Genomic DNA, 25,570 nt, shown 5'->3' on the forward strand with positions numbered 1-25,570 from the left:
TACTTGGAAGAACTTAACTACGATAGTGTTCTCTCTAGTTGCACTTACTGGACCCGGGAATCCTGGAGAGCCAATGTCTCCTTTCCATCCCTGCAATGAAAGACATTACAGGTGAACATGCAAACCCAAAGGAGCATAGTTAAGAAACAAAATACAAGGCCAAACAATAAGTTAATGGTCACGGCCATGTCATTTAGGTATAATGTGCAAACAAGATTACAGAGGCATTGCCTTGAAGTCATCTTCCTGGCCAGCCCTTGTCTAGGTGGAGTTTTCTACAAGGCTGGGAAGAAGGCAATGCTAGCCTGTCTATTCTCCACCTTCCTGTGTTGCCTTTACCACATGGTCTCTAGCCTTACATATCCACATTCTCACACAGACTGTAGTTGCAGGATAGCCAGGCCAGGGCTGTAGTTAATGCCCAATGTACCCAGCCTCCTTCGTTTTGAGAGGGCAATCCAAAATTCTTCCAGGACTGGCTATTAAAAAGCAGACTTTGAACCAGAGCATATATCTTTGCATATGTGAATTATCTGTGAACATCGGCAGCATATCAGAGGCAGATGATATATTACACAGTTAGGTGATTGGGGATTGGGACCTTTCAGGGACACATGACCCAGCGGAGGTCCAGACTACATGACCACAGATGACCAGGTGGATTCCTGCTATTGAGAGCGTTTGCTGATACCCTGCTCATAGGGAGCTGATACTTCTCTAGAGTCCTGAGCCAGCCAGTGTCAACGTCAACTACACAGAACAATGTTTTATCTCTTCCTTGAGAACCTTCTTGGAATGTTTATCTGCCCTTTCATCTTAACAAATATGCTCAACAGCTAAGCTTCTTTTTTTTTCTGGCTTCTATTATAATGTTACTCTCCAGCATTTAAAAGAATGATTAAAAAAAATAGACTACAAAGGGCTTTCATTTCTAAAATAAGTTTATATTATTCTATGGGGAAATCTCCCTGTTTAATACAAGAGTGAGCGAGCTTGCTTTACCAAGGCGCAGACAGCACTATGATAACCAGCACTGTCAGAGAGAGAGAGAGAGAGAGAGAGAGAGAGAGAGAGAGAGAGAGAGAGAGCGCAGGGGAAAGACTAGAGAGGAGGAGTCTTTGCCCACAGGGCTGACAGAATTGTCTGCTCAGCAACCATAGTTCAGACCGCACACATTAATCAAACCAGCACTGAAGACTGAGAACATTTCACACGATGACTCCTGGCCAAAGGTCAAGTTGCAGCTTTTAATCTCAATACTTTGTTAACAGTAACACGATTTTTAAAATAAGCAACACCTATGGGCCGGCAAGATGGCTCAGTGAATGAGGGGCTTGCCACCAAGCCTGGCTATCCAAGTTTGATTCCCCGAACCCATTTGGTAGAAGAGAGAAGCAACTCCCAACGAGCTGTCCTCTGACCTCCACGAGTGTGCTCTGGTTCATGTGCCCCTCCTCCAACAAATGAATAAAAGTGTAACGGAAAACAGCACAGCAACAAAAATCTGAAGGAGGCTGAAATTTAGAAAGACAGACTGGAAGGGATCTGTGAACCACAGTGGGTGAGAGCTTGGATCCCACGCCCGGGGAAAGTAACCGCAGTCCCACGGTGGTGAGGAAGGGAGGAGAGACCGCAAATGCCCGCCGTGTGATAGGCTTCCAAGGAAGACAACTTTCTCATCTGGGGAATGGGACTCACCCCCATTTCCCAGGAGTGACTTCGGGATCAAGTAGGACTATCTGAGAAGCACTCAGCTGGGGACAGGAAATACTCAAGTAATACTGATGGTTTTTGCTATATGATTGTAGGAAACCTCAGAAGGCAGACTCAAAAAAATTCACTTCAGTTCAACATTGGCTTATTTTGATAAAGCCTGTGATTGCAATCTCTTATTCTTGGGAAGGCAATAGCCAACCAGTTGGAAAAGGCTGAAGAGAGGATGTTACCTTAATGCCATCTTCACCCCTTAACCCAGGAAAGCCCCTGTTGCCTTTGGCTCCCTATAGGAAAAATAAAAGGACAGAAGATGAGAAGATATGAGTCAACTGCATCTCTATGAAGCAAGTACATCAGGAACTTTTTAATTTTTAAATATTTAAAACTAATTTTCAAAATCAAAATATAATAGTCATATAAACTTTTTGTATACAGTGCGATGTTTCAAGATCTCACCAGTTGTGATCTATATAATCACATTTCATCTACCAGACTGTGTAGTTTGTGTACTGATCAGGTCAGGGAATTAATCACACCCACCCCCTCAACTGTGATTTTGTTATGGTGGTAAAGATCTTCCCAACTAATTTCAAGCAGACAATACTGTTATGGTTTTGGTCCCTGTCCCTTTAAGAGACACGCCACGCCAATTCCCTCCCCATCCGCTGAGGCAGGCTGATCTTCAGCTTCTGGTCTGAGCTTGCTCTCTTTTCCATCTTCCTCTCGGAGAGGCAGCTTCGCTTCTGCCTCTCTCCCCACTTCTCTGCTTCCCCCCCCCCCCCTCTCTCTCTGTCTCTCTCTCTCTCCCCCTTCCCCGTTCATAACTCTCCTGAATAAATATTCAACCTCACCATGTCTCTGTCTTCTGCCAGCCCGCCATGTGTCTCCCTGCCTGGGACCAGCCACTGCTCGGGGACCGGCAGCCATCTCTGCCTGGGACTGGCTGCTCCCAGAGCCCACTGCCTGCCACCACATGGGCCGCCGCCCACTGCTCAGGCCACCGCTCTAAGACCGGCAGCCTTCTCTGCTTGGGACTGGCTGCTCGCAGGACCCGCTGTCTGCCGCCACATGGCCTGCTACCACCATTTGGGACTTTATAGCATTTGCTGCTTGCCTACAGCTGCCTCCTGGGACTCCACAGCATTTTTTTTAAAGAAACACAAATACACCTGTGTTGATTCCAGTGCCCTTATGGTCAGACTAAGACTAACATTTGCCTGGGAGCAAAGGTAACTTCCGCATTCATCGACTAACCACTTCCTGTCCCTCCAACTCACCACACCTCCCAGTCCCTGGGAACTACTCTGCTACTCTGAGAGATCAGCTGCTGTGGATACTGTATCTGAGAAGATTGAGCGGTATTGGTCTTGCTTTGTCTGGCGTATCATTAGGTGTGTTCAGTTGGCCTTTTCCCAGTGGGTCTACAGAGCCAAGTGTAGTCTGTAAAAGCTGAGATCACCTTATGACTCTCAAATAACCTTTATCTCCTATCACTGCTACTTCCCGGATATCAGCAGGAATGTTTTACCTCAGTGCCAGGGAAGCCAGGAGCACCATCTTTTCCAGGTTTTCCCTAAAATGAAACCACTTAAGTTTTACTAATGTTAAACAGGTTGACTTTAGTAAACAGAGAAAAACATCCTTTTGACATAAGACAAGAAAACCCCAGGGAGGTTCCTCACTGTCTGATTTTGTAAGGTAAGACTCCCGATCTTACAGGCGATGGGCATCTCTTCCCAGGGAAGGTTGATACCAGGTAGGATCAGTGAGTAGAGTCAAAAGCAGGGAGAGAAGAAGACAGCTAAGCTTTTAGTGGGGTTCATGTCCCATCCTGATACTGGAAGGAGACCCAGGGAAGCACCAAGAGGAGAGGTAAATAAGGAATTTAAAGAAAAGGAAGTGCTTATAACTTGGTGATTTGAAATGCAATTTCTTAAATCCTAGATAAATAAATATTGTGGTGTCTGAGTAGACATGGCTCTCAGATGAAACGTTATGGTCTAGACCCTTTCTGAGAGAATTAAAATCAGGCAAGCTGTATCACTTTTCCTTGAACATCCCCACTCCACTTGCCCTGCCTCAAGCCATGTTTTTTAGGGTTTTTACATGCTTTATCTGTTTAAATCTTCCAAAATGGAGCTGAGTGGGGGAGTGGCCCCAGTTGTTTCTGTGTTCACAGCACCCCACTTCCAGACACACTTGGGGAGCTGTTCTCTCTCTAAGCTGACTGGTTCTCTTGCTGTCATCCACAGGAGCTCCCTGCCTAGCCAAACAGTGACCTTTCCTTTGTGGCCATAGCTGTTGTTCCAGAGTGAAGCACATGAACAACTAGGCCAATGCAGCTGAAGAATCTTTGCAGTTTTCAATAGGGGTGTGTGTGTGTGTGTGTGTGTGTGTGTGTGTGTGTGTGTGTGTGTTTGATTTCTTCTTAGATGTCATTAGCCTAACATTGCCTGGGACTATATCCCATTCCTTTCCCCTTTCACAGAAGATCATCATTTCTTGGACAGAATAGGCTTGGTACCCAGAGAAGGAGTGAGGTAGAGAGAGGGTCCTGCCCCAGCTTTCTGAAGTCCCCAGAGCTTGTTTTAGGCTTGAAATGTTCAGATATTTGGAAAAATAAATCCCTCCACCAAAACTAAATAAAATAAAATAAAATAAAATAAAATAAAATAAAATAAAAAAACCTTTCTAGTTGGAGCATCTCACTCTGTGACCCAAAGAGTCCCAAGTCCTGCCTTCCTTGGCTACACATGATGCTGAATTGCCACCTTACCCTTGGACCAGGCTCTCCAGGAACACCCTTTTCTGATCCATAGGAGTCTCCAGGTGGCCCCTGTGTGATCAGAGTTATGGAATGCTTTAGAAATGTACTTTCTGATTTTGTACCTTCATGATTAATAATTCATACATTCTATTGGCCATATTTAAAATTAGGTAATCTAAAAGTCTTATGATAAGATTGAGCTTTATCTTAAAAACTGTGATGGGAAAGCTGAAGTTGCACCTATTCACAGTTGATGGCTTCTGGCAGGGTGGGGGTGAGGGAAGACTCAGTTTTCTTTGAGGGGCTGGTCACTGGGAGCTTGATCATGCTCCAGTGAGCACATGGGTAACTCAGATTGGACTTGGTAATTTTTTCTTCTTTTGTTTTGGGGGAGGTCATATGGGTCAGGAGTGAACCTGGGAGGACTGGGAGTGAATATGATTGGTGTGCCTTAGGTGAAATTCTCAATTAATCAATAAAAATATTATATAAAAAGAATTAATTTTAAATAGATATTTAAAAGCAGGTGCTATAGGCAAGAAAGACCTAAAATAGCACAGAGATTTCACCCAGAAAAGGTCTCAGAAAAAATTTTAGAATATTCCTGGGCTCTGTGTTTTAGTCAACATCAATATTTAAAGGTTGATCATTCATCAATATATGGATAAAGATTGTAATAATTGTACTCGGTGGGTTACTGATAAAGAATAAGGCACTTAGTAGGGGGCATGTTCAGAGAGCGGGAGTGGGAGAGGAGTCATGGGTGGACATAAATCAAGATACATTTCTTATTTGTACAAAATTGTCAAGGAATAAAAATATTCTTAACCATATGTATTAAGGCTCTGTTTTATGTGTCATAGGAATAAAATGACTTAAATCACCTACCAAGGGTCCAGGATGCCCAGGTTCACCCATCTCTCCCATATCTCCTTTCTCCCCCTTAAAGTCCTGTAACAAATACAATTCAAGGTCATTATCACAAACCAACCAAATACGATTAAACCAGGTGCATTTGGAAATACCCTCTGTCCAGTGAAACTAGGTATGAAAACCGGTACTGGGCCTCATGACAACAGCATAGTGGCACTTTTTATTTATTATATTTCTATCTTATTCACATTTAAACATGAGCTCACATTAATACAACCTTTCAAAGAAAAGGAATCCCTTGTGTATCTCCACTAGAGATATAATAGTTATGTCTAACTATTATAATAATATAGATAATAACTAACACAGTTACTATTATATCTGCCAGCCAATAACGGTGTAAGATAAGAGTTCTACAATTCTGTTTATACTCATTCACTTCATCAACTGAAACATCTAACACAGGAAAACCAAACATCACATGGTAACTGGTAGAGTTCAGACTTCTAAACTCTTTTAAGGTCAGAATACGGTTATGATTATTGATGGTTTACAAAACATTCTGTTGCCTTTGGCAAAGATGTGCTATGTCCTTTATTAAAATGTGTTTTTGTGCTGGGGAGTTAGATCAGGAGAGCACCTGAGCCCTGGTTCTAATCCTTGGCCCTGGCGCAGGCACCCCAGGAATCGGACCGGTATTATCTCAGCATGTTATCAACCCTTCAACAACAGACCAGTCTGGGCGCTAACCTTAAATCCACTCATCTGTATAATGAAGCTCAGGACTAGTAAAATAGTCTCCTGATAGGCTCCTGCCTGCCCTCCAAGTGCAACTGTTACTGCTGACTTGCTCTTTCGTGCCCTTTTCCTAGGAGACGATGCTAAAAGAACATCATTGAGTGTTCGAAGCAACCCTTTAAAAGGCAGCTCACTTTATCTATGCTTCTTTGGGAATTTTGAAGAAATTTGATCTCTTGGAAGAGGAAGTGTGTGAGAGGTGGGCACTCTGCCCTGTGTGTATGTTTTTAGTCAGAGAGTCAGTCAGAGAGTGCAGAAAATTAAGTATCCTTTGGATTGGATTACATTATACTTATTTACCTACCAAACCAGCTTTCTGTAAGTACATTCATTCCTAACACATTCAAATTACTTTTACTGGTACACTACTTTTCTCCTTCCCGCCCCAACACATTTTTTACTAATTATTTGGGAATTTACTAAAATGCATCCCAATACACTCCCTTTCCCACTCCTCCCAGGTCAGCCCTCCCACTCTTGCACCCCATCATTCTCACCCCAAAACCACCAAGTCCAATTTGTGTTGCCCATATACTCATTAGAGTATGGTCAAACTCCCAGTGGCTAGTCCCTTAAAGAAAACCGAGTCTGTCCCCACCCCTCTGCCAGAAGCCAACAACTGTGAAGAGCTACACATCAGCATCTTTATCACAATTTTTAAGCTCCCTGTACGGTATGGACTGTTTCTGTTTTGGGTAAGGGTGGAGGTTGTCACAGAGGCCTTCAATGTCTCTCATTCTCAGCGATAAATCTGCCGTCATCAGTACCACTGCAAAAGGAGCTTCCTTGAACAGAGCAGCCTACAATAGCATAGATCATGAACTTCCACACGGTTTCCCGTGGCAGTTCAGATCATAGACACCTACCTTGGTCCCTGGCAGCAGCATATATCATAGATATCAACATGGCCTCCCACAGCACAACATGGATCACGGACACCAGCTTAGCCTATGTCCCTAGCTTTGATCATGGATATTCAAGGCAGTATGGTCCATGCATGGAAGTCTTCTGAGGAGACTTAGACCAGAAAACAAGCCATTTTTCATCTGAGTTATCTTGCTGTTCAGAGTCAATGTGTGTGTGTGTGTGTGTGTGTGTGTGTGTGTGTGTGGTGTCAGGTCAGCCACATGAGTCCATGTTGTCAGCCAAGAGACCTGCTACAGCCAGAGTCATGCAGATCTGAGTGGCCTGTGCCATGGTGACATCCAGGCCAGAGGTGCAGTTGAGGACCATGTCTGGGTTTGTGAATCTAGGATCAGTGTTGATGTCTGAGGTTCCTCTTACCATTGAAGACCATTTGGATGCCTGAGATCTGTGGCCAAATTAATGTCCGAGGGCCACGCTGTTGAGGATGCTTGCGATCTGCTACCCAGGACAATGGACATCTAGGCCTGGTTGCTGCCGAGGACCATGTCTAGGTCTGTGCTTCCACCAAAGGTTGCAGAGAAGCCTGGGGTCATGGCCATAACATGTGGCCTTGATGGTATCCAGGAGGTGTGACATCACCAGAGTCATCCTGATCTGGGTGGCCTGTACTTCCATCAAGAGCCAGGATGTATTCTGGGCCCAAGCTGCTGCTGAGGGGCATGTCTGGGTCCCTGGTCCTGATGCAGCTGGGGTCTTTGTTGATGTTTGTGGCCCACGTGGCCTCATGGGGTCATGGAAACCATGCATGGTGGAATCAGAGGGCCATTTGTTGGCCCTTTGCTGGCCCTGGGATAGTGGGCCCTGTCCTTTACTGGATGCTGCAGCAAAAGAGTTACTCCCCCCATGGGTTGGGGATAGCTGACCCTGATGGCATGGGCATAAGGGATCTGGCTCCACCCCTTGCCTGAGGTAGATGGCCCCAGTGGCCTGGACTGACCAGCTCAACTACCACCCAGGCTCACAACCAGGCTTGGGGTTGGCCCATTCTAATATCTACCCCATCTTGGATCTTCTGGAGCTCATGAAAGACCTTGTGGAACCATAATGGCAGGATCTCCATGATTCAGGGCAGCTGAGGGATATCCAAGAGGAGTTCTGTGAGGGTCCAGTGATGATGGTGTGCAAGAAACCAGAGTCCTTGAACCAGACCAGAACTCACTGCAATGAACAGTCCAGGTAAAGCTGATTGGGAAAGAGGGTCTACTGTGTGACACACCACAGTTCCCAGTGCCACCAGGAAGAATGAAGAGGTGCTGGAGAGGTGGGAAAGAGGGACAAGTGAAGAGGTTTGTTGTTATTGTTTTATTTTCTCCTCTTTGTGTTTGTTTGCTTTTTTTAAAAAATTTTCATTTGCAAGGAAGAGGGCAGGATAGGGAGGAACTAAGAGGTGGGGTGCATGATGTGAAATTCCCGAAGGTTCAATAAAGACATTATGTTTTAAAAAATGAAAATAAAAGGCACAGGGGGAAAAAAGGTTGGCAGTGATTATGGTTGCCCAAGTCAGTGTATGTTAAAGCCACTGAGTTGAACATAATGTGTGAATATTATAAGCTGTATATTATACTACAAAAATTGTTAAGATTTCTTATAATTAAAACCTATGAGGTTTTAATTAAATACCCCTTTAAATGGGGATTTTATATTTAAATATATGCATACAATATTCTGTCTGTTTGTATGCCTGCAGGCCAGAAGAGGGCACCAGAGCCCATTACCGATGGTTGTGAGCCACCATGTAGTTGCTGGGAATTGAACTCAGGACCTTTGGAAGAGCAGGCAATGCTCTTAACCTCTGAGCCATCTCTCCAGCTCCTCAACTAAACTATTTTTGAAAACAATTAAATATAATTTTCAGGGTTTAGTTTCTTGGTTAATTCCATACCATCTGAGTTTTTTATTTACCCTCCCAGACTTCCCAAGCCCAGGCTAGTGCCTGGATTGGTGCATGGTACTGTGAATTCATCTCCTAACCACTCAGTTCAGCTCCGTAGCCGGCCTTCATCTCACTACAGGAGCAAAAGCAATCAGTGTCCAAATGACAAGGAGCAGTGCTCTTGGAGAAGACTGAGTGTGTCCTTGGGGTTACAACGGCCATGCCAAGGGTCCTGTTAGACTATAGTATACCTCTACCCTGTCAAGAGGTCATTGCCATTCTATTGTATCAAAGACACACATACTGTGTTAGGGGCGATAAGAGGGAACAGAGAAAAGCGTGAACAGAATCGGGCCATTGCCTTGGAGTCACATGGTTCTACTTCTCCATTTAACTTTTCCATCCTTCACCATGAAAGATATTGGGAGAAATTAAACTGAGATATTCAGGCTGGCCAGGAGTGGGAAACTGGGACGAACAAGGATCATAATGGAGCTTGTAGAAGTGATGAGGGATCATCAAGATGTCTTTCCGGAAACAAAGAACAGCAATAGTCACAAAGCTACAGGCTTACCGATGTGTTGTTTGGGTGGATGAGTGTGACAATCACTGTTCCTTGCAGTCCAGGAGGTCCTGTCAATCCTTTCACACCCTAAAGACAGGTACAGCAGAGAATGAGAGCCACCCAACACCATCAACACAACAGATTTACCCTCTCAAAGGCCTGTTTCCTCTTCCACCTCCTATACAACAAAACTCAATTCAACCCAGCCCGCAAATTAACTCGAGGGAAATGCACCGGGGAGCGCGTGTCTTCTGACCCACTAACACACAAGGTGGCATGCCAATTACCCTTTCTCCTTTTTGTCCTATGGCATTATCGCCCATATGACCCTGTAAGAAAACATGAAATGCCATTGTTAGGTCTCAGGAAGTCCATATGTCTATAAATGAGTTCAAGCTGAACTATATAGAGAAGGATTTCTGGAAGTTAGATAAAAGCCAGCATTCCTCGGGAACTTATATAATGTCCCCCCCCCCCAAAGTCATTTCTCTTGGATCTGGCAGAAGGGGACATATGATTCCACGGACATGGCCCTGTGGTTGCATATCAGAGCCCATGCCCCAGGCTCCTCAATCCTTACAAGGATTTGTTAGATATTTCAAAGGCTCCCTTTCCTCCCTCCTTCCGGATACCCGCTTGTTCTCTCTATAAAGACAGAGTGCCCCCCAAGAAATTTCTTGCTGTGTTATTATCTCCACTCTTCTCTCTTGCCCCCTCCCTCTCTTGATTCTATGGTCATGTCCAGTGTCCAGTCTGCAGTCTTTTGGGGCTATTCCAGGTGTCTCTGGATATTTTTTCTCTCTTACTAATAATGAAAGCCTTCACCCTAATAATGAAGCAGTCTTGTTGGCAATTTCTTTACTGCACCTTCTCCTCTACAGTTATTATGTTTAAAAATTAAATACGAATAATTGGGGTTCATTAACATTTCAGTCTTTGTAAGTGAAGACATATATTCATCTTAGTTTTGAAATTATAAAGCTTTACTACTACTTTTATAGAAGAACAGCAACGTGTTTCTTTTAAAGATGACAGTTTGGGGGCCCAGGAAATTGGAGACCCACTGAATATAACGGATGTCACATTGCCTGTGGGGAGCGGAAACCAGCACAGAGGGAATTTCTCTGGCTAAGCGCCTGTCTGGTTTTGAGCCCATTGACCGGCTACTTCCCGGTGAGCCCTTAGATTCCTGGCCATCTAACTTCCTTTTCTGGCTGCCTCACTTCCTGATGCCCTACTTTTGCCATGCTAAAAATAAGAGGGGTGAAGCAACTGAACTTTGAGATTCTGAAATTCAAGTCAGAGAAGCCAAGAGTGGAAAGCAAGCCATGGCGTCTTTAGTAATTGAGTGACGTGAGGCCACATGAGAGGAAGAGCTTCCACTCAGCAGCAGTGGCTGCTGTGGTATGAACAACCGTCACAGCTATTGCAGAAACCTAACACCAACTGTAGAGTATTAGGATGTAGGGCTGGGAGGGGGGGACTGTTAGAAATGATCCTATTGGTCCATTCTTGGACTAAGGGGATAGTGAGGTGTGGGGAGGAAAGTGAGCTCTCTGCTTATCGCCTTCTGGTTCCTCATATGGTACCTATACTCTCTCTGCACTCTGTAGTGCACAGAGGCTGCGGAAAAGGCTCAGCAGGTAGAGGTACCTGCTGGCAACCTGACCATCTGAGCTCAGTTCCCCACACCTACATCACAGAAGGAGAGAACTGGCTCCTTTAAGCCATCGTCTGTCCTTCACACATGTGCCATGTCATGTATGTTCTACGAATAAAGACATAAATGTAGAAGTAGAATTAAAAGGAGAGGAAACTCCCTGATAGCCCTTGACATTGGATTCCTCACAGTTGAGATCTAGAAGGAACACATCGCTACCCAGTGTGTAGCAATTGCTAAAACAACTGAGAACAGGGTATAACAAGGGCTAACCCAGCATTTGAAGCAGTTTTCTTTTATAAAAATCTCCCAAGGGCAGTTTATTCTTGTTTTAATGGTTTTCATAGTAAATATTATATGAAAGTCATAAATGTGGCCCAGTATCTTAATCTTACTAATTAACTCTTAAGAAACATGGAGAAAACCTTACAAAATGTTCATAATATTGTAAAGTCAAGATTTTTTTCGTGTTACAACTTTTTCTAAAAAAAAAAAAAAACAGTCTAAGGTTGCCACGTAGAAGTGTGCACGTAGTAACTATATACATAAAATAACAAATTTGATGTGGATGTTTCTTAGTTTAAAACATGCTACTTCCACTTTAAAGACTCTTGCAGCAACAGTCTAGACTGAGAAACAGTGAATCTTTGCTTTGGAGATACACGTTTTTAATATTACTTATCTGGCATTTCATTTCTATGAAGTTTCTGCTGATCTGTGGCTTTTCTTTTTAAATTTGTTTTCAAGTTAGCATACAAAGTAACATTGCCTTGTGGCATTTCCATCCATATATAGTTGAGGTTGGCTGTGCCTTTCTAGCTCACCCATGATCCTCTCTCCAAGTCTCAATTCACTTGTATGCTCAGGAGTGGGTGGCTGTTGGATGTGGTTGGTTAACCTTGATTGACAGCTGGGTGGGATTTGGGACCACCATGGTGGCGACCATTGGTGTCTCTGAGGGTTTTTTTTGGGGGGGGGGGTATTAGGGTGATTGGGTTAGAAGACCCAGCCTGAGTGTGGATGGCCCCATTCTGTGGGCTGGGGTCCCAGACTGAAGACAAAGCAAGCGGCAGGTCCGAGCCATAGTTTTTGTTGCCCTCTCCTTATGATATAGGTGCAAGATTGTACCCCGAACTTTGAGCCCAAATAAGCCTTTCCTTTCTCAGCTTGCTTTTGTTGGGTACTTGGTATCAAGAATGAGAAAAGCAATCCCCACAGTCTCTGTCCCATTGGTGTAGAGAGCTGCAGGGGAATCAAGATATTTCAAACCTCAGCTGCTACTCATGTAATCTGAACCTAGAAGAGACAGAGGAAGAAGGAGGAAGAGGGGGAGGGGAACGGGACACGGAGAGGGACAGAGAGATTGCTTGTGTGCATCTATCAGTGAAGTAATAAATGCGAGAGAACACTGGGAAAGATCCTGTATATCAGCTCATTTTAATATCAATAAGAAACACTGCTTAGCAGTGCCTCCTTGGCGAGGCTAGCTTCATGCAACATTTTTTAAAATTTAACTTTTTATTCACTCAACATTTTTATCCTTAAGCTACAACTTGACTTTTTAGTAGAAACACCTAAAGACCACACAAAGTCATCCTTCATTTAGGCACATAAGATCGCACGGAGTTTGCAAAGCAGCCTGCTACAAGACCCGATGGCCCAAGGCAAGGTTATCAGCCATGGAAGTCTATCTATTAGAAATCCTTGCTTTTCCCCAGTCACAGCTGGTCCTGTCCCCTGTCCTGCTGGGATTCCTGTGATCCCAGGGAGGTACCCTCTGTGGTCTGCTAGGCTTTTGGACTGGCTAGGGTGCTCTGACTGCTACAACTTGGGAACACAGACTTACTTTTGGTCCTCTGGGTCCCACGGCACCTGGAAGACCCTAGAAAAGCCATAAGGAAATGTTACAGCAGGAATCACTCCCAGCCAGAGAATGCTCTAAAACATTTTGCTGTCACCAATGTAGACACTGAGAGGGACTTCATACTTACAAAATCTCCCGGAGGACCAGGTAGACCGGCAGGCCCTGGAAAACCTGGGGGGCCTGGAAAACCCTTGAAGTTAAGAGAATAGGGAATTCAGTGTACTTGTCAAATAACGCCAAAGTTAGACAGTGATGTTTTAATGGAATCACAAGAGCAAACCGCCTCCTTTCTAAGTGACTGCAACCAACCATAATGATACATTCTAACTCATTGCTGGAGGCAACAGATACCTAGGATAGTCTAATGCTATTGCATATGGGGCATTGCCAGCAATGCTTCTCTACTTGGGAGTTTTCAGGGTTTTTTCCTTCCTTCCTTCCTTCCTTCCTTCCTTCCTTCCTTCCTTCCTTCCTTCCTTCCTTTCTTCTTTCCTGTCTTTTCCTTCTCCCTCCCTGTATTTGGACAGTGTTTCTCCTTCTCCTTTAGGACTGGCCCCACCTACAGCTCCCCTGCCTAGTTTTCCTTATATCTATATGATCGCTTCTTTCCTTTCTCTCTCTGGCTGGCATTTTCAGAAGGCTGCCCTCTCAGCTGGATCAGTACCTCAAGTTAACTGTGTCACCAGAACTCTGGGCTCCTTCTCTGTCTGTCCAAAGCTGGAGTCCTCCCCTGTTGATACTTCCTAGTCCTACTCCCAGCATTCCCTTTCTCATTAGCATTCATTATGTTGTAACACAAGGTACCATTATTGACTGATTTGTTTTTCTCTCTACTTATCAGAATGTGGTCTCCACGAGGACAATGGTTTTAGAACTGGTTGTTGGCTGATCTGAGCCCTAGAGCCTGGAAATAATCCTGTCGACAACTGGCCTCTAAGGCACCTTAAACATATTGCACTGTCTTCAGGGCCTACACAATAAATAGTGCACAGAAGTGCACTGACAGGAGACGGCCAAGTCCTTTCTGCACCACTGATCCCTATGCTGGATCAAGAGCCATCCCATCCCACCCCTCTCTCAGGAGCCCACTACCACTGCTAGCCACACGCCTGTGGTTGTTCAGCTCTGAGCCCAACTTCACAGCTTAGTTGACCTGGCTCACCATCCATCCACAGCCTCAATTCAAATTCTGATTCACAGAGGTAAATATCCTGTCTCTTTGCAGAAATTCCCACACTTAATTCCAAACTAAGGTGAGTTAGTTCTGGTTCATTAGCCTGAAATTTAGCAATTATAGTTGATACCTACCTAAGGGGCCTTCTGAATCACAAAGTTTAACACAAGCCCCAGATAGCTGTGTCTCACTGGATCTATTATGAAACACCTCCAGGCTAGCTACAGATGGACTAGTGAAGCAAACTATTGGGGGCTCAAGGAGGAGAGAGCCACCCTTCAACAAAACTCATAAAGATGCTGTGTGAACATTGGAGCCAGGTTGTTCTTCAACACTCCAATTGTAAGTGGTACTCAATGCATGGTGTGAACCTGTCTTTGATTTCAGCCAATATGGAGAGAGTAGAAATCGTCCCTGAACATTCTCCACTGACATACACGTAAGAAGAGAATATAATATGTCCACAGTGTCATTTTTTTGCGAATCAGTGTGTTGCTCCTCTCAATGGAGTCAGTGTTAGACTGACATGTGGGGTGGACATTGTAGACAGGGAGAGAAGAGAGGAAAGAGAGAGGCCGGGAGGAAGAGGGGAGGGAGAGAGGGAGATAGAGAATATGAATATGATATGGTATGAATAAGAATATGAAAGAGAGATCTTTCTAGAAGTATCATACCTGGAAGCCTGGAGGCCCTGGAAGCCCAGGGTCACCTTTGCCATTGAATTCCCTGTCTTCTCCTTGAGCAGGCTCACCCTTGGAAACAGAGACAGTCATGAACCCCAATCAACTTTGTATTTTCAACTTCCCTCATTGAGTGCTTGTCCAAGGTTCTACCTCCTCAAAACTGAGCGCTTGCGAGGATATATAAACTTAGAGAAGCATTTTACAAATGTGCAGATTATTCCATTTTGAAGAATTCAAAGAACTTACTAAGAATTTTTGCTAACCTATATAAATTATATATGATGAATTTTATTGTGACATTTATGCACTTGTATATAAAATGCCTTTTGGTTATATTCACTCTCACTACCCACCTTTCCTCCAGCACTCCTGCTGATTATAGTCCACCCTATACTTTCCCACCACACAAATGTATGTGTGTGTGTGAGTTTAATTAAGGTTTCTTATAGGACCATGGCTGAGGGGCTACTTATATGCTCATGGACAAGTTACCAATGGCTACACCACTGAGGAAAATCTCTCTCCTTCCCCAGCAACCATTAGCTTCCTATAGCTCCTCAAGTAAGGGTGGGTTTCACAAGCCCCTCCTCCCACTTTTGTACTATTCTTAAAAATCTGACAACTTGTAATGATAGAAGGAAAAGGAATAATAAATCATTTCCCAAGACACCCAAAGGGGTAGTAATTCTTAACCTAGAATGTGGGGTCTCAAACATGAGATCAGTTTCCTGCCCCTTGATCCTCCTTCCTTAAAGAATGGCATAACCATTCAAAGACCTGTCTATGGTGAGAATCAGAAGAATTTGCTCAATAGGAGAAAGTGCCATGTTTTAATTTCTATAGTGTCTGAATTATTAATACCAAGACCTGACTTATGAGGTCAGTTTGTTATAGTTTATATTTTATTAATTAATCGAAATCTTCTTCATACATATGGTTAGAGATATTCAGTAACAGTAGATGACAAATGACTTACTTTTTGTCCTTTCAAACCAGCAGGACCCTGGGAAAGAAGCAATGCATTAGCCACCAGAGGCCAAACAAATCCATACACTTGGCCTTGTCTCTACTTCCTTACTTTGCCAGCTGGCCGAATAACATTCTAACATTCTTGCTTCCGGCTTTCAACATCCTCAAATTTGCACATTTCAACAGATCAACAGTTTCTTCTTAGCCAGGCGGCGGTGGCGCACGCCTTTAATCCCAGCACTCGGGAGGCAGAGGCAGGCGGATCTCTGTGAGTTCGAGGCCAGCCTGGTCTACAAGAGCTAGTTCCAGGACAGGCTTTAAAAAAGCTACAGAGAAACCCTGTCTCGAAAAACAAAAAAAAAAAGAAAAAAAAACAAAAAACAGTTTCTTCTTCATCTTCTGCCTCCCTCCAATACAGTCAGTCTTCCTTTCATCTTACCTGCAAGTTTATATCCTGTTCCTTTTCTGACTGCTTCCCAGTTCCATATATGCCTCCCTGCTCCTTCCTGTCATGGAACCACTGCTTTCCAAGGCCAGCAATGACTTCATGTCATTTGGCTGAGACCAAGTCATCCGTTCTTGTATTACCAAACCTTTCAGCATCCTTGGGTTGCCCCATCCTTCACTGAAGTCAGTCTTCCCCAGGACTTCTATCCTGTACTCTTTCTGGTTTGCTCTCTGCCGTTAGGGCCTTTCCTCCTTTCCCTGCCTGCTCATTCCTCCTGACTTCGAAGTTACATGCTGAGGTCAAGTCTGACCTCTAACTCACTGCTCTCTTTGCTCTCTCTGAATTGCTGGAGGCTTTACCTCACATCCTCTCATCCAGTCTGTCTGCTTATTATACATCTTGTGTGGATGCATCAAAGTAAACAAAGCCTTAATGTCTAAATGTGATGTCATAACCTTCCTTCCTTCCTTCCTTCCTTCCTTCCTTCCTTCCTTCCTTCCTTTCTTCCTTCCTACCTTCCTTCCCTCCCTCCTTTTCTTCCTTCTTTCCTTCTTCCTCTCTTTCTTTTTTGCTGTCTCTTTTTTCTTTCTTTCTTCAGAGTCTGATAACGTCTCATCCTTCCCCATATCACGAGAGGCTTGTGTATGTGGCACACGGAACAGACTTCTTTCATCTGTACTTTCTGTCTGTGACTTGGAGAGAGTCATGGAGACTTACTGGGAGCCCCGAATAGCCTGGTGTCCCCGGAATGCCTGGGAATCCTTGCTCACCCTAGAAGACACGGAAAGTTTGTCAGAATTCTTAGCTGTGTTAGAACATCCCACGTGGGTAGCTATCCCCGAGTGGCCCCTCCAACCCTGGGGTTGACAACTCTAGCAAACCAATTCAAACTCTTGATGGCTACTGCTCAGAGGGCCGAGGGCCAGAAACCCATTATCTTAGTTGAGAATAAGCTCGGGCTGACTGCTCCTCAAATTGAGCATAAACAGCAGCCTAATTGTGCCAAGAACCTTTTAATTGCTGCTTTTGGAACTTTAGTAATTAGTTCGCTTGTGGCCACCCTCCTAGGGGGGAGGGCAGGGCTCAGTTGGGACACAATAGAGGCAAGAGGGCCCTTCAATGCTCAGGTTTTCCTTTCCAGACACTAACTTTGTTCTCGAAGCTTTAGTCTCTGATTGGTACCTATAATCTCTGATGCAAGAGAGTCATTGAGCTTCTGTGCGAATTGATTGGAAAACTCCCTTAAATCCATACGTGAGGAGCAAGGAAGCAATTGCTATTCAATCACGCTGTTGATTCTGATTTAAAGGATGCTACTAGAAAGTCTATTTCCATTTCACTACAGCGTCTCCCTCGCTTATTCATCCAGCAAGGCTCTCACTAACCACCTGTGCGAGCAGGACCTACCTTCGAACCATTGCATCCTGGTAAACCAGCCAGCCCAGGAGGCCCAGGGTGGCCTGGGATGCCCTAGAAAGAGAGCAAGACTCACTGACAAAGACAGAGGCAGCTTCACCAGCCCCAGGACCCTGCAAAAGAGGCAGGACTCAAGAGAAATGAAGGGTGGTTTAAAATGGCTGTTGGCTAGAAATGGCTGCTTAAATGCCTACATGGCTAATTTAAATTGTAGATCTTTGATATAATTTAATATCACAGGAAACAAAACATGCTAAGATAAAGATTATTGGGTGAGATGTGGATATTTTAGATAAAAATCTAGAAAACAGAAAGTGGGATTACATGGCTTGCTGTTCTAAGTGAGAGAGGAAGGGAGGAAAGGACAGAGTGGTCACCGAGGGGACTGTGGCGTTGTTCTGTGTTATAAACCAGGCCCTTCTATTTTGTTCTACCGCTGCTACTCAGTTCCGCTCAGGGGCCATACAAATCCACACTCTTCCACGGTCAGTCCTAGGGTGTGTTTTCTTCTTGTAAAGAGTGTGTCAGACAAGCTTCTTTGTGTGACTATTCTAATGTTTTCATTAAGATGATCATGTGAGTAGGAGCACACACACACAAACGTACGCATACATGCGCACATACATATACTCAATGCATATGTATGCACACATACATATACACACACATTACATACATGCTACACACACATACACACATATACAAATGTACACACATATATATACACATACAAACATACATACACGACACGCATAAACTTATACACAAAAATATATGCACTACATACATATACACACAATACACACAAACATACAGACATATACAGATATACACACATACATACATACACACATACACACACATAATAAATATACAAACATACATACACACATATGCTTCTCATTACTTACTGGAAGTCCAGGAGGACCTGAAAATCCTGGTAATCCAGTTATTCCCTAAACATAAGCAAAAGAGGAGGGGATAGAGAGAAAACTGTTAAAAATGTTTATCCTATAAACATAAAATTATTTGTCATTTCAACGATCATTCCTTTGCAGCTATGTATTGAGTATATCAAAAAGTGATTAGAAAAGCCAACAAAAAGGCTTGGCAAACCTTTGTGCATCTGGCCTTTGCAACTTTTTATATTTTTGCTTTGCTTGGTGAGAGTCAATCTTGCTATTCACGTGGCCTAGACTGGTCTCAAGCTCACTGTGTACATATCCAGGGCTGTTTTCGTGCTTGTGAATTTTTGCCCCTGCCTCCCATTTGCAGAACTGCTGTGTGTGTATGTATGTATGTGTGTGTGTGAGTGTGTGTGTGCAAGCACATGTGTGCATGCATGTGTGTGTATCTGTCTGTTTGTGTCTCTGTGTGCCTATGTGTGGTGTTTGTGACACAGCAAACTTGTGGAGGTCCGAGGACAACTTTGGGGGAGTTTTTTCTGATTCTCACATTGTTGGGGCAGGGCCTCTCTTGCTATTTCAGCTCAGCCTGGCTGCCCATCTCCTATATCCACCTCCTATTTGGATACATGAGTGCTGGGATTGTGCACTACTGAATCTGTCTGTTTGTTTGTTTTTAATGACATAGGTTCCTGGTATTGAACTCAGATCATCAGGCATCACAAGCACTTAGCCCTGTGGGAAGTTTTACTTTATAAAACTCGTAGGAGGGGACTGTTATGGTTTGGTTGTGGAAAATTCTTTTTTTTTGTTTGTTCTTTGAGATAAGGGCTCACTCTACAGCCCAGGCTAGCCTGGGAATATCACTAGGCAGCCCAACCTTGAACTTAGAGCAATCCTCCTGCCTCAGCCTCCTGAGTGCTGAGGTTGTAAGTGTGAGTGGGCACATCTGGCTGAAATCATTTTTAAGGTATATTTTACATGCAGTAAAATGTTTATCCTCGGTGAAAAGCATGGGTTTTTATATATGTCCTTCCCTCCCTCCTTCCCTCCCTCCCTCCCTCCCTCCCTCCCTCCCTCCCTCTCTCCCTCCTTTCCTCCCGCCTTCCTGCCTTCCCCTTCCTTCCTTCCTTCCTTCCTTCCTTCCTTCCTTCCTTCCTTCCTTCCTTCCTTCCTGCCTGCCTGCCTGCCTGCCTGCCTGGCCTTCCCCTTCCTTCCTTCCTTCCTTCCTTCCCGTTCCTTCCTTCCTTCCTTCCTTCCTTGTTTCCTTCCTTCCCGTTCCTTCCTTCATTCCCTCCCCCCTCCCTTCCTTCCTTTCTTGAGTTTTGTTATGTTGCTCATGCTGGCCTTAACTCCCAATCCTCCTGCCCTGTTGCTAGAGTGGTGGGATGCTAGGCACGCACCACCAAGGCTGGATACTTACGGTTGCTTCATAATTACTTCTACCTCAAACATAACCAACATCTTCATCACTCTTGAAAGTCCTCTTGAGCCCTTTCCCCATCAGTTCATGTCTGTCCCTAAGGTGGTGACCATTATTTTGGTCTCAGCTAGTGGCTTAGTTTTCCTGTTATCAAACTCCATCTGGGGAGCCAGACGCGATGGACGGCCTCCTCTCTGACATTTGAATAACGTTTCCTACTATACGATTGTTAGTGCTCAACCAACAATCAGAACAGATGGGTGGAACTACTAACCCTGATGCCTTTGGGGCCAGTGAGCCCTGGAAGTCCTGGAGAGCCCTAGAACCAAGTGGAAAAAGGAAAAGTCAGTACAGCAAAAACCTTTTGGTGCTATGCCACCCACACACACACAGGATGCTCCAGGCTGGTCTCCACGGGTACTACGCCCCCGTCTGCCCGCCCCCCACACCGGACACCCCAGGCTGGTCTCCACGCTGAACAGTTTTCCTCCTGTGATTATTTCCCTGTTGATAAATCTTGATCATTTGATCCAATCAAGTACCAATCAGAATGGACAAACAAAACTGCATTTATACCCTTGCTAATCAAAACTGACATCAGGGACCAATGACTTGGCATCAACCTGGGAACAGTCCCGCCCCTTTTTCCTCATCCCAGGCGTATTGATTCAAAATCCACCTTTCAGCAGGTTTTTGTTAGGGTTCTCCTGCACTGGAAAGTGCTGCAAGCCTGTAAAAGATTCACATTAGCCCAGCAGCTTCTGAGGTCTGGTAAGGAAGAACGCCGTGGGTGGTTTAAATGGCCAAGGAGGGCAGCAGCCAGTGATTCCGTGCAGGAGAAACAACACTTCATAGTGCAAGGTGCCTGACACATAGGAGCAAATAAATAACAAAGCGAGGACTGCCTGTACCAAGCCTGATTTTCCTTCCAGCGCATCCCAGTTTGAGGCCCCCTTTCATAGGGAATAACCTTAAATGGACAATATTTTAGCTATGCCACTCGCTGTGAAAGCACAATTGTGCGAAAGCTGTTTTCGTCATTCCAGAGAATTTCATTTTTTTTTTCTTTTTGAGAAAGGGCTGTTACAGAGTCTTCTGAGATTGGACTGTCCAGGCCAAAGTCAACCCTTCCCTTTGGAGGTGGCATTCCTGGGTGCAAGGCCATGTTCAAGGCTGTCTCTTTCCCCCTGTGGGAGCTGTTTTGTGTTATGCGGAGGGCAGAAAAGTAGACAGATTTGCAGGTTCTACTTCCCTGTAGTAAATCCTCTTGTGCAGAAAATAACACGGAGAAAGGAAGCCTATAAATCTGAAAGATAATTTGGCAAGATTTTAATGTTCTCTGGTTGTTTGCCTTCAGTTAAGTTCTCCCTTGGGGCTGTACGTACCTCTAAGCTATGTTTGAAAACAAGACCTCTTGACATGACAGGCATTTTCTGGGCTAGTTTTGTGGAGTATCTGCCCAACGTGCAATCTACACGAGGCAGCATGGCACTAGCAATTCTAATTGCAAGTGGTATTCCTCAAGGCGTGCTGAAGGCAAGCGAGCAGAGTAGGGTATGGAGAACGGAAGAAGAAAGGAGTTCTCGGCTGGTCTACCTGCAGGCTTCACACACCGAAAATACTTGGACCAGAGAAACGAAGGGAAATGCAAGCCCAAGCCCTGATAACAGTCAATGGAATAACCAGAGTTTTAAAAAATGTGCGTGCATGCGTGCATGCATGCGTGTGCGTGTGTGTGTGTGTTATGCATGTATGTGGAAGCCAGATTTGGCATTTGGTATCTTTCTCTATTGTTCTGCATCTTACGTTTTCAAACAGAGACTCTCACTGAACTGAGAGTGTTACTTGGTTCAGTTAGGTTGGCTGGTTACTGAGCTCCACAGATTTCTTCTCTGTCCCTCTTCTCCCAGCCCTGGGGTCACAGATGCTCATTGCTATGTCTGGCTTTCACAGAGGTGCCGGGGATCTGAACTCAGGTCCTCATGCTTATATAGACAGTACATTTTACCTTCTCAGCCATCTTGCCCATCCTAGCTAATTCAAGATTAGCATCAGAAGAAGAAAAGGAGGAAGAGAACACTGGCTTGGACCAGACAGACAGGAATGGTACCCTGGGCATCAGGCTGTGTTTTATAAACTGTAAGCATGGCTTTCGTTGCTTAGGTGTGGTCCACAGATACTTGTCTCTGCCTTGAGTCCTTGGCCTATAGCTCCCAAGATCCTTCATCCTTCCTTAGAGGTTGGGATACAAGGATTGTATTTAGCCTCCTAATATTTGACTCCTCATATAGAGCTCCCAGATCCCTCAAAATCCCCCAACACACCAAGAGACATCTTTTCATGAGGGGATTTTTGGCAGGCTCCTGGCTTGGGGCTGGTCACCAGAAAGGCTAATCCCCGATTAGAGCTAGGAGTCTCTGGTTGCAGCCCCACTGTCTAGGGTGAAGGGGAGATAGATCCTGGGTGAGGAGAGGCTCCTGCGTCCTAGAGGAAGTGCCTGCAAGAGTCTCTAGTCTGAGGTGATTATGAAAGCTCTAGGCAGGTGGGCTCCATGAGCCAGGAGAGCGAGACACTTCACTTCCAGGGATGAAAGTGCCTACACTGGGACCTTCAGTGAACCCCATGTGTCTGTTCACATGTGTCCTTTATAATGAGGTGGTGAACAGAAAGGTCTCCTTGAGTCTGTGTATGCATCACAGTGCCAACATGAGGAATAAATAAAATACAGGGAGGAATAATTGGGTCAGTGCTAGGATTGGGGTAAATATATCATTTAAATATTCTATGCATTTTTTCTAATAGATATGTCAATACAGTTTGCAATTTTGAAAGATTCCACAAAGATCAATTACAATGATCTTTTATAGGTTATTAGTTTACAGCTTGCTGGAGACCAGTAGTCAGGAGAGTTTGTGTGCCTGAGAGCACCAGTGTCCATCTAGCTAATGTCACCAGTAGGAAGGTATGAGCAGCAGACCTCATGATGTAGTTATTTAGCAAATCCTCTCGGGTGTTTATTGAAACAAGACTTTTGTGTGTTACACTCTTTAGGGTAAAGATGTGTGACAAGTGTGAGAATGGCAGGCTCTGTTATAGACCTTAGAAGCCTGATGCTTAACAGATCCCTCAAAGGTAGGTAGAGGTGGTTAGGGAGACAGGAAGAGAACCAAGAATACGGACTTCCAAAACCAAAGGCAGACAGATGTCTCCAGATGTTCTCAGTTGGAATCAAAGAAGAGATTCGTGTCAAGTAAAGACACAAAAGCACCCCTCTCAGTGGCCATTTGGAGGTCACTGGCTAAGGGGAGATGAGCAGGAGACCAACAGGTACCACATTAACTATTTCTTCAAGAACCCGACCTATAGAAAACACAAGGAGAGGTTGACAACCTTTGCTTAAGGTACCTAAGGAATCTAGATGAAGGTATATGCCGGTATAGAAGAATACGTGCATGTTTTAGCACTAAAAGAGAAGAGCCAGCATCAAAAGCATAGTTCAAAGGTCCCTTAGAGAGGAGGTGCTCCTGGACCACAGTCATGGTGGGAATCCCAGGGGTCAGGGCACAGGTGGAAGGACAGGTCTTCATTGAAGCAGGGAAGACCTCATCCTTCCATGTAAGACAAGCTTGGCCAGATTCATGGCTGGAAACTACCTGGGGTCTGGGTGACTAAGAATGCAGCCCTGAAAGCTCAGCTAAGATGGGAGACCAAGGATTTGCTTTTCATCCGCCAGGTGGCTATGATGGGAAGTTCTCTTCAGGGCCCCAGTGGCCTGTGTGGTGGGCATGAAAATGGGTTCGGTAAACAGAGGATTAACCAAGCTTGACAGGTGACATACCTTGGGTCCCTGTGGTCCAGGCAAGCCTTCAGGACCTGGAAATCCTTTCTGGCCAGGTAAACCAGGGGGCCCGGCACAGCCTTTCTCCCCCTGTTAAAACCAAAGTGGAACAAGAAGCAAGTGGCAGTGAGCCAGCAGGACAACTGTGCCACACCCCAGCCTTCCCTTCATCATGGCGTTCTTCTTTTGCATCAAAGAGTCAATAGTCACACTCAGCACCCAGGAAAACCTTCTCCTAGAGACATGTGACTGTAGGCTTCATAGTGACGCTCACGTCCTTATAGAGATTGACTTTTCCCAGATGGTAGACCTACGACTCTGGATAGAGGTTAGAAGGGAAGGAACCAAGAATAGAAAGGGCAGTATGGCTAGAAAATTAAGTCTAGTGGAGTGTGTTTATTAAGGCGTGGAGATGGTGAGGGTGAGATAGAAGGCCTTGTTAGTACCATAGAAGTACAGCCTGGAGACCTTTTGTTGTTGCACGGGAATGCATCCCCCCATCAGCTATTTTCATAGGAGCTGCAGGCGAGGTGTCAAGGGCAACATACGGCAAAGTGTGAGCTAAGTGATCTTGTAGGTGGAGCTAAATGATGCTAAGGGCCCTGGTAGAATTGAATTTTTTTTTTTTTTAAAAAAAAAGCCTTCCCATGGATGTGAATATCAAGAAATAGTCTTTAGCAGTCAAGGCCACTAGTTAATTTGTTTTGTTACAACTGGTAAATGCAACAAATAAATAAATAGATAAATAACTACACGAAGCCACAGAAAAGATTGAAAGTCTAGTCCTTTACACTGGTATATAGGCAAGCACACCTGACAAGCAGAGACAGCAGTGGATTTGCTCCACCTTCTCACAGCTCAGTTACTTTCCCATGTTTGAGGACTGCATTGTGCGTATAGCTGTTAGTTACCCTTCATTATTGTTGAATAATTAATTAATGTCTCCGAGGAAGGAGTTTGTAAACAAACAAAAATACTTTAGCTCTGCCTGTCTTAATTGCCATAAATTGCGAGTTAATGGAGCGAACTGATGAGATTTCACAGCATTCTTTTTCTTTGAATTCTGCAATGGAGCTTTGAATTTTTCTTTCCTTGACTGGAGTGCTGCTGCTGGATTTTACCACCAGGGGGCGATCTTGTCCCAGTGCTGCGGCACAGCCTCTGTGGGTTTCATTCAATGTTTACATAGACGCGAGAGAATCAAGTTGTTTTAGTTTCTTCTCTCATGTTTAGCAACATCATAAATATAGTGTATGCTAGGGAGGCGTCTTAAAATGTTTTCTTTCTGCCAACTTGCTACTTATTCAGCCGAGAGAGTTACAGTCTAACTGCCAGTATTTACACAAGGAAGCAGGAGTAGCCAAAGCTTCCTAGAAGGCTTTCAACATTGTTTAAGGTTAATGTTTATATACAATTACTTTAAACGTGGATTTAGGGGACTTGATAAGGTAGTGAAGATCTCCACTACAGAAGAGCAAAGTGTGACAGGCTCAAGGCATCTCTGGTGTGAAGAGGCAGCAGGAAGTTCTGTTCTTACCTTCTCCCCTTTGGTCCCCACACAGAGGCACGGGCCCTTTCCTTTGCAGACACAGCCCTGGAAAGAGCAATAGAGGATGATTGGTGCATAGCCAACCCATTTTATGTTCTTTGAATCTTGGACACTTAAACTCC

The 25,570-nt window shown here is 44.6% G+C and overlaps 1 protein-coding gene across 1 annotated transcript in view; it reads right to left on the reverse strand.

Annotated features, from left to right (window-relative positions):
• Col4a3 (collagen type IV alpha 3 chain) overlaps positions 1 to 25,570 on the reverse strand; it is a 131,707-nt gene that overhangs the window by 52,047 nt on the left and 54,090 nt on the right. The window contains 17 exon segments of the mRNA XM_038339473.1: positions 49 to 90; positions 1,947 to 2,000; positions 3,245 to 3,289; positions 4,493 to 4,552; positions 5,372 to 5,434; positions 9,529 to 9,606; positions 9,807 to 9,848; positions 13,026 to 13,061; positions 13,171 to 13,233; positions 14,892 to 14,969; positions 15,877 to 15,903; positions 17,035 to 17,088; positions 17,725 to 17,787; positions 18,645 to 18,689; positions 20,336 to 20,380; positions 23,900 to 23,989; positions 25,437 to 25,493. Coding sequence (XP_038195401.1) covers positions 49 to 90; positions 1,947 to 2,000; positions 3,245 to 3,289; positions 4,493 to 4,552; positions 5,372 to 5,434; positions 9,529 to 9,606; positions 9,807 to 9,848; positions 13,026 to 13,061; positions 13,171 to 13,233; positions 14,892 to 14,969; positions 15,877 to 15,903; positions 17,035 to 17,088; positions 17,725 to 17,787; positions 18,645 to 18,689; positions 20,336 to 20,380; positions 23,900 to 23,989; positions 25,437 to 25,493 — 942 coding nt within the window.

Source organism: Arvicola amphibius, chromosome 8 (assembly GCF_903992535.2).
Source record: "Arvicola amphibius chromosome 8, mArvAmp1.2, whole genome shotgun sequence".
In the NCBI taxonomy this organism is placed as follows: Eukaryota; Metazoa; Chordata; class Mammalia; order Rodentia; family Cricetidae; genus Arvicola; species Arvicola amphibius.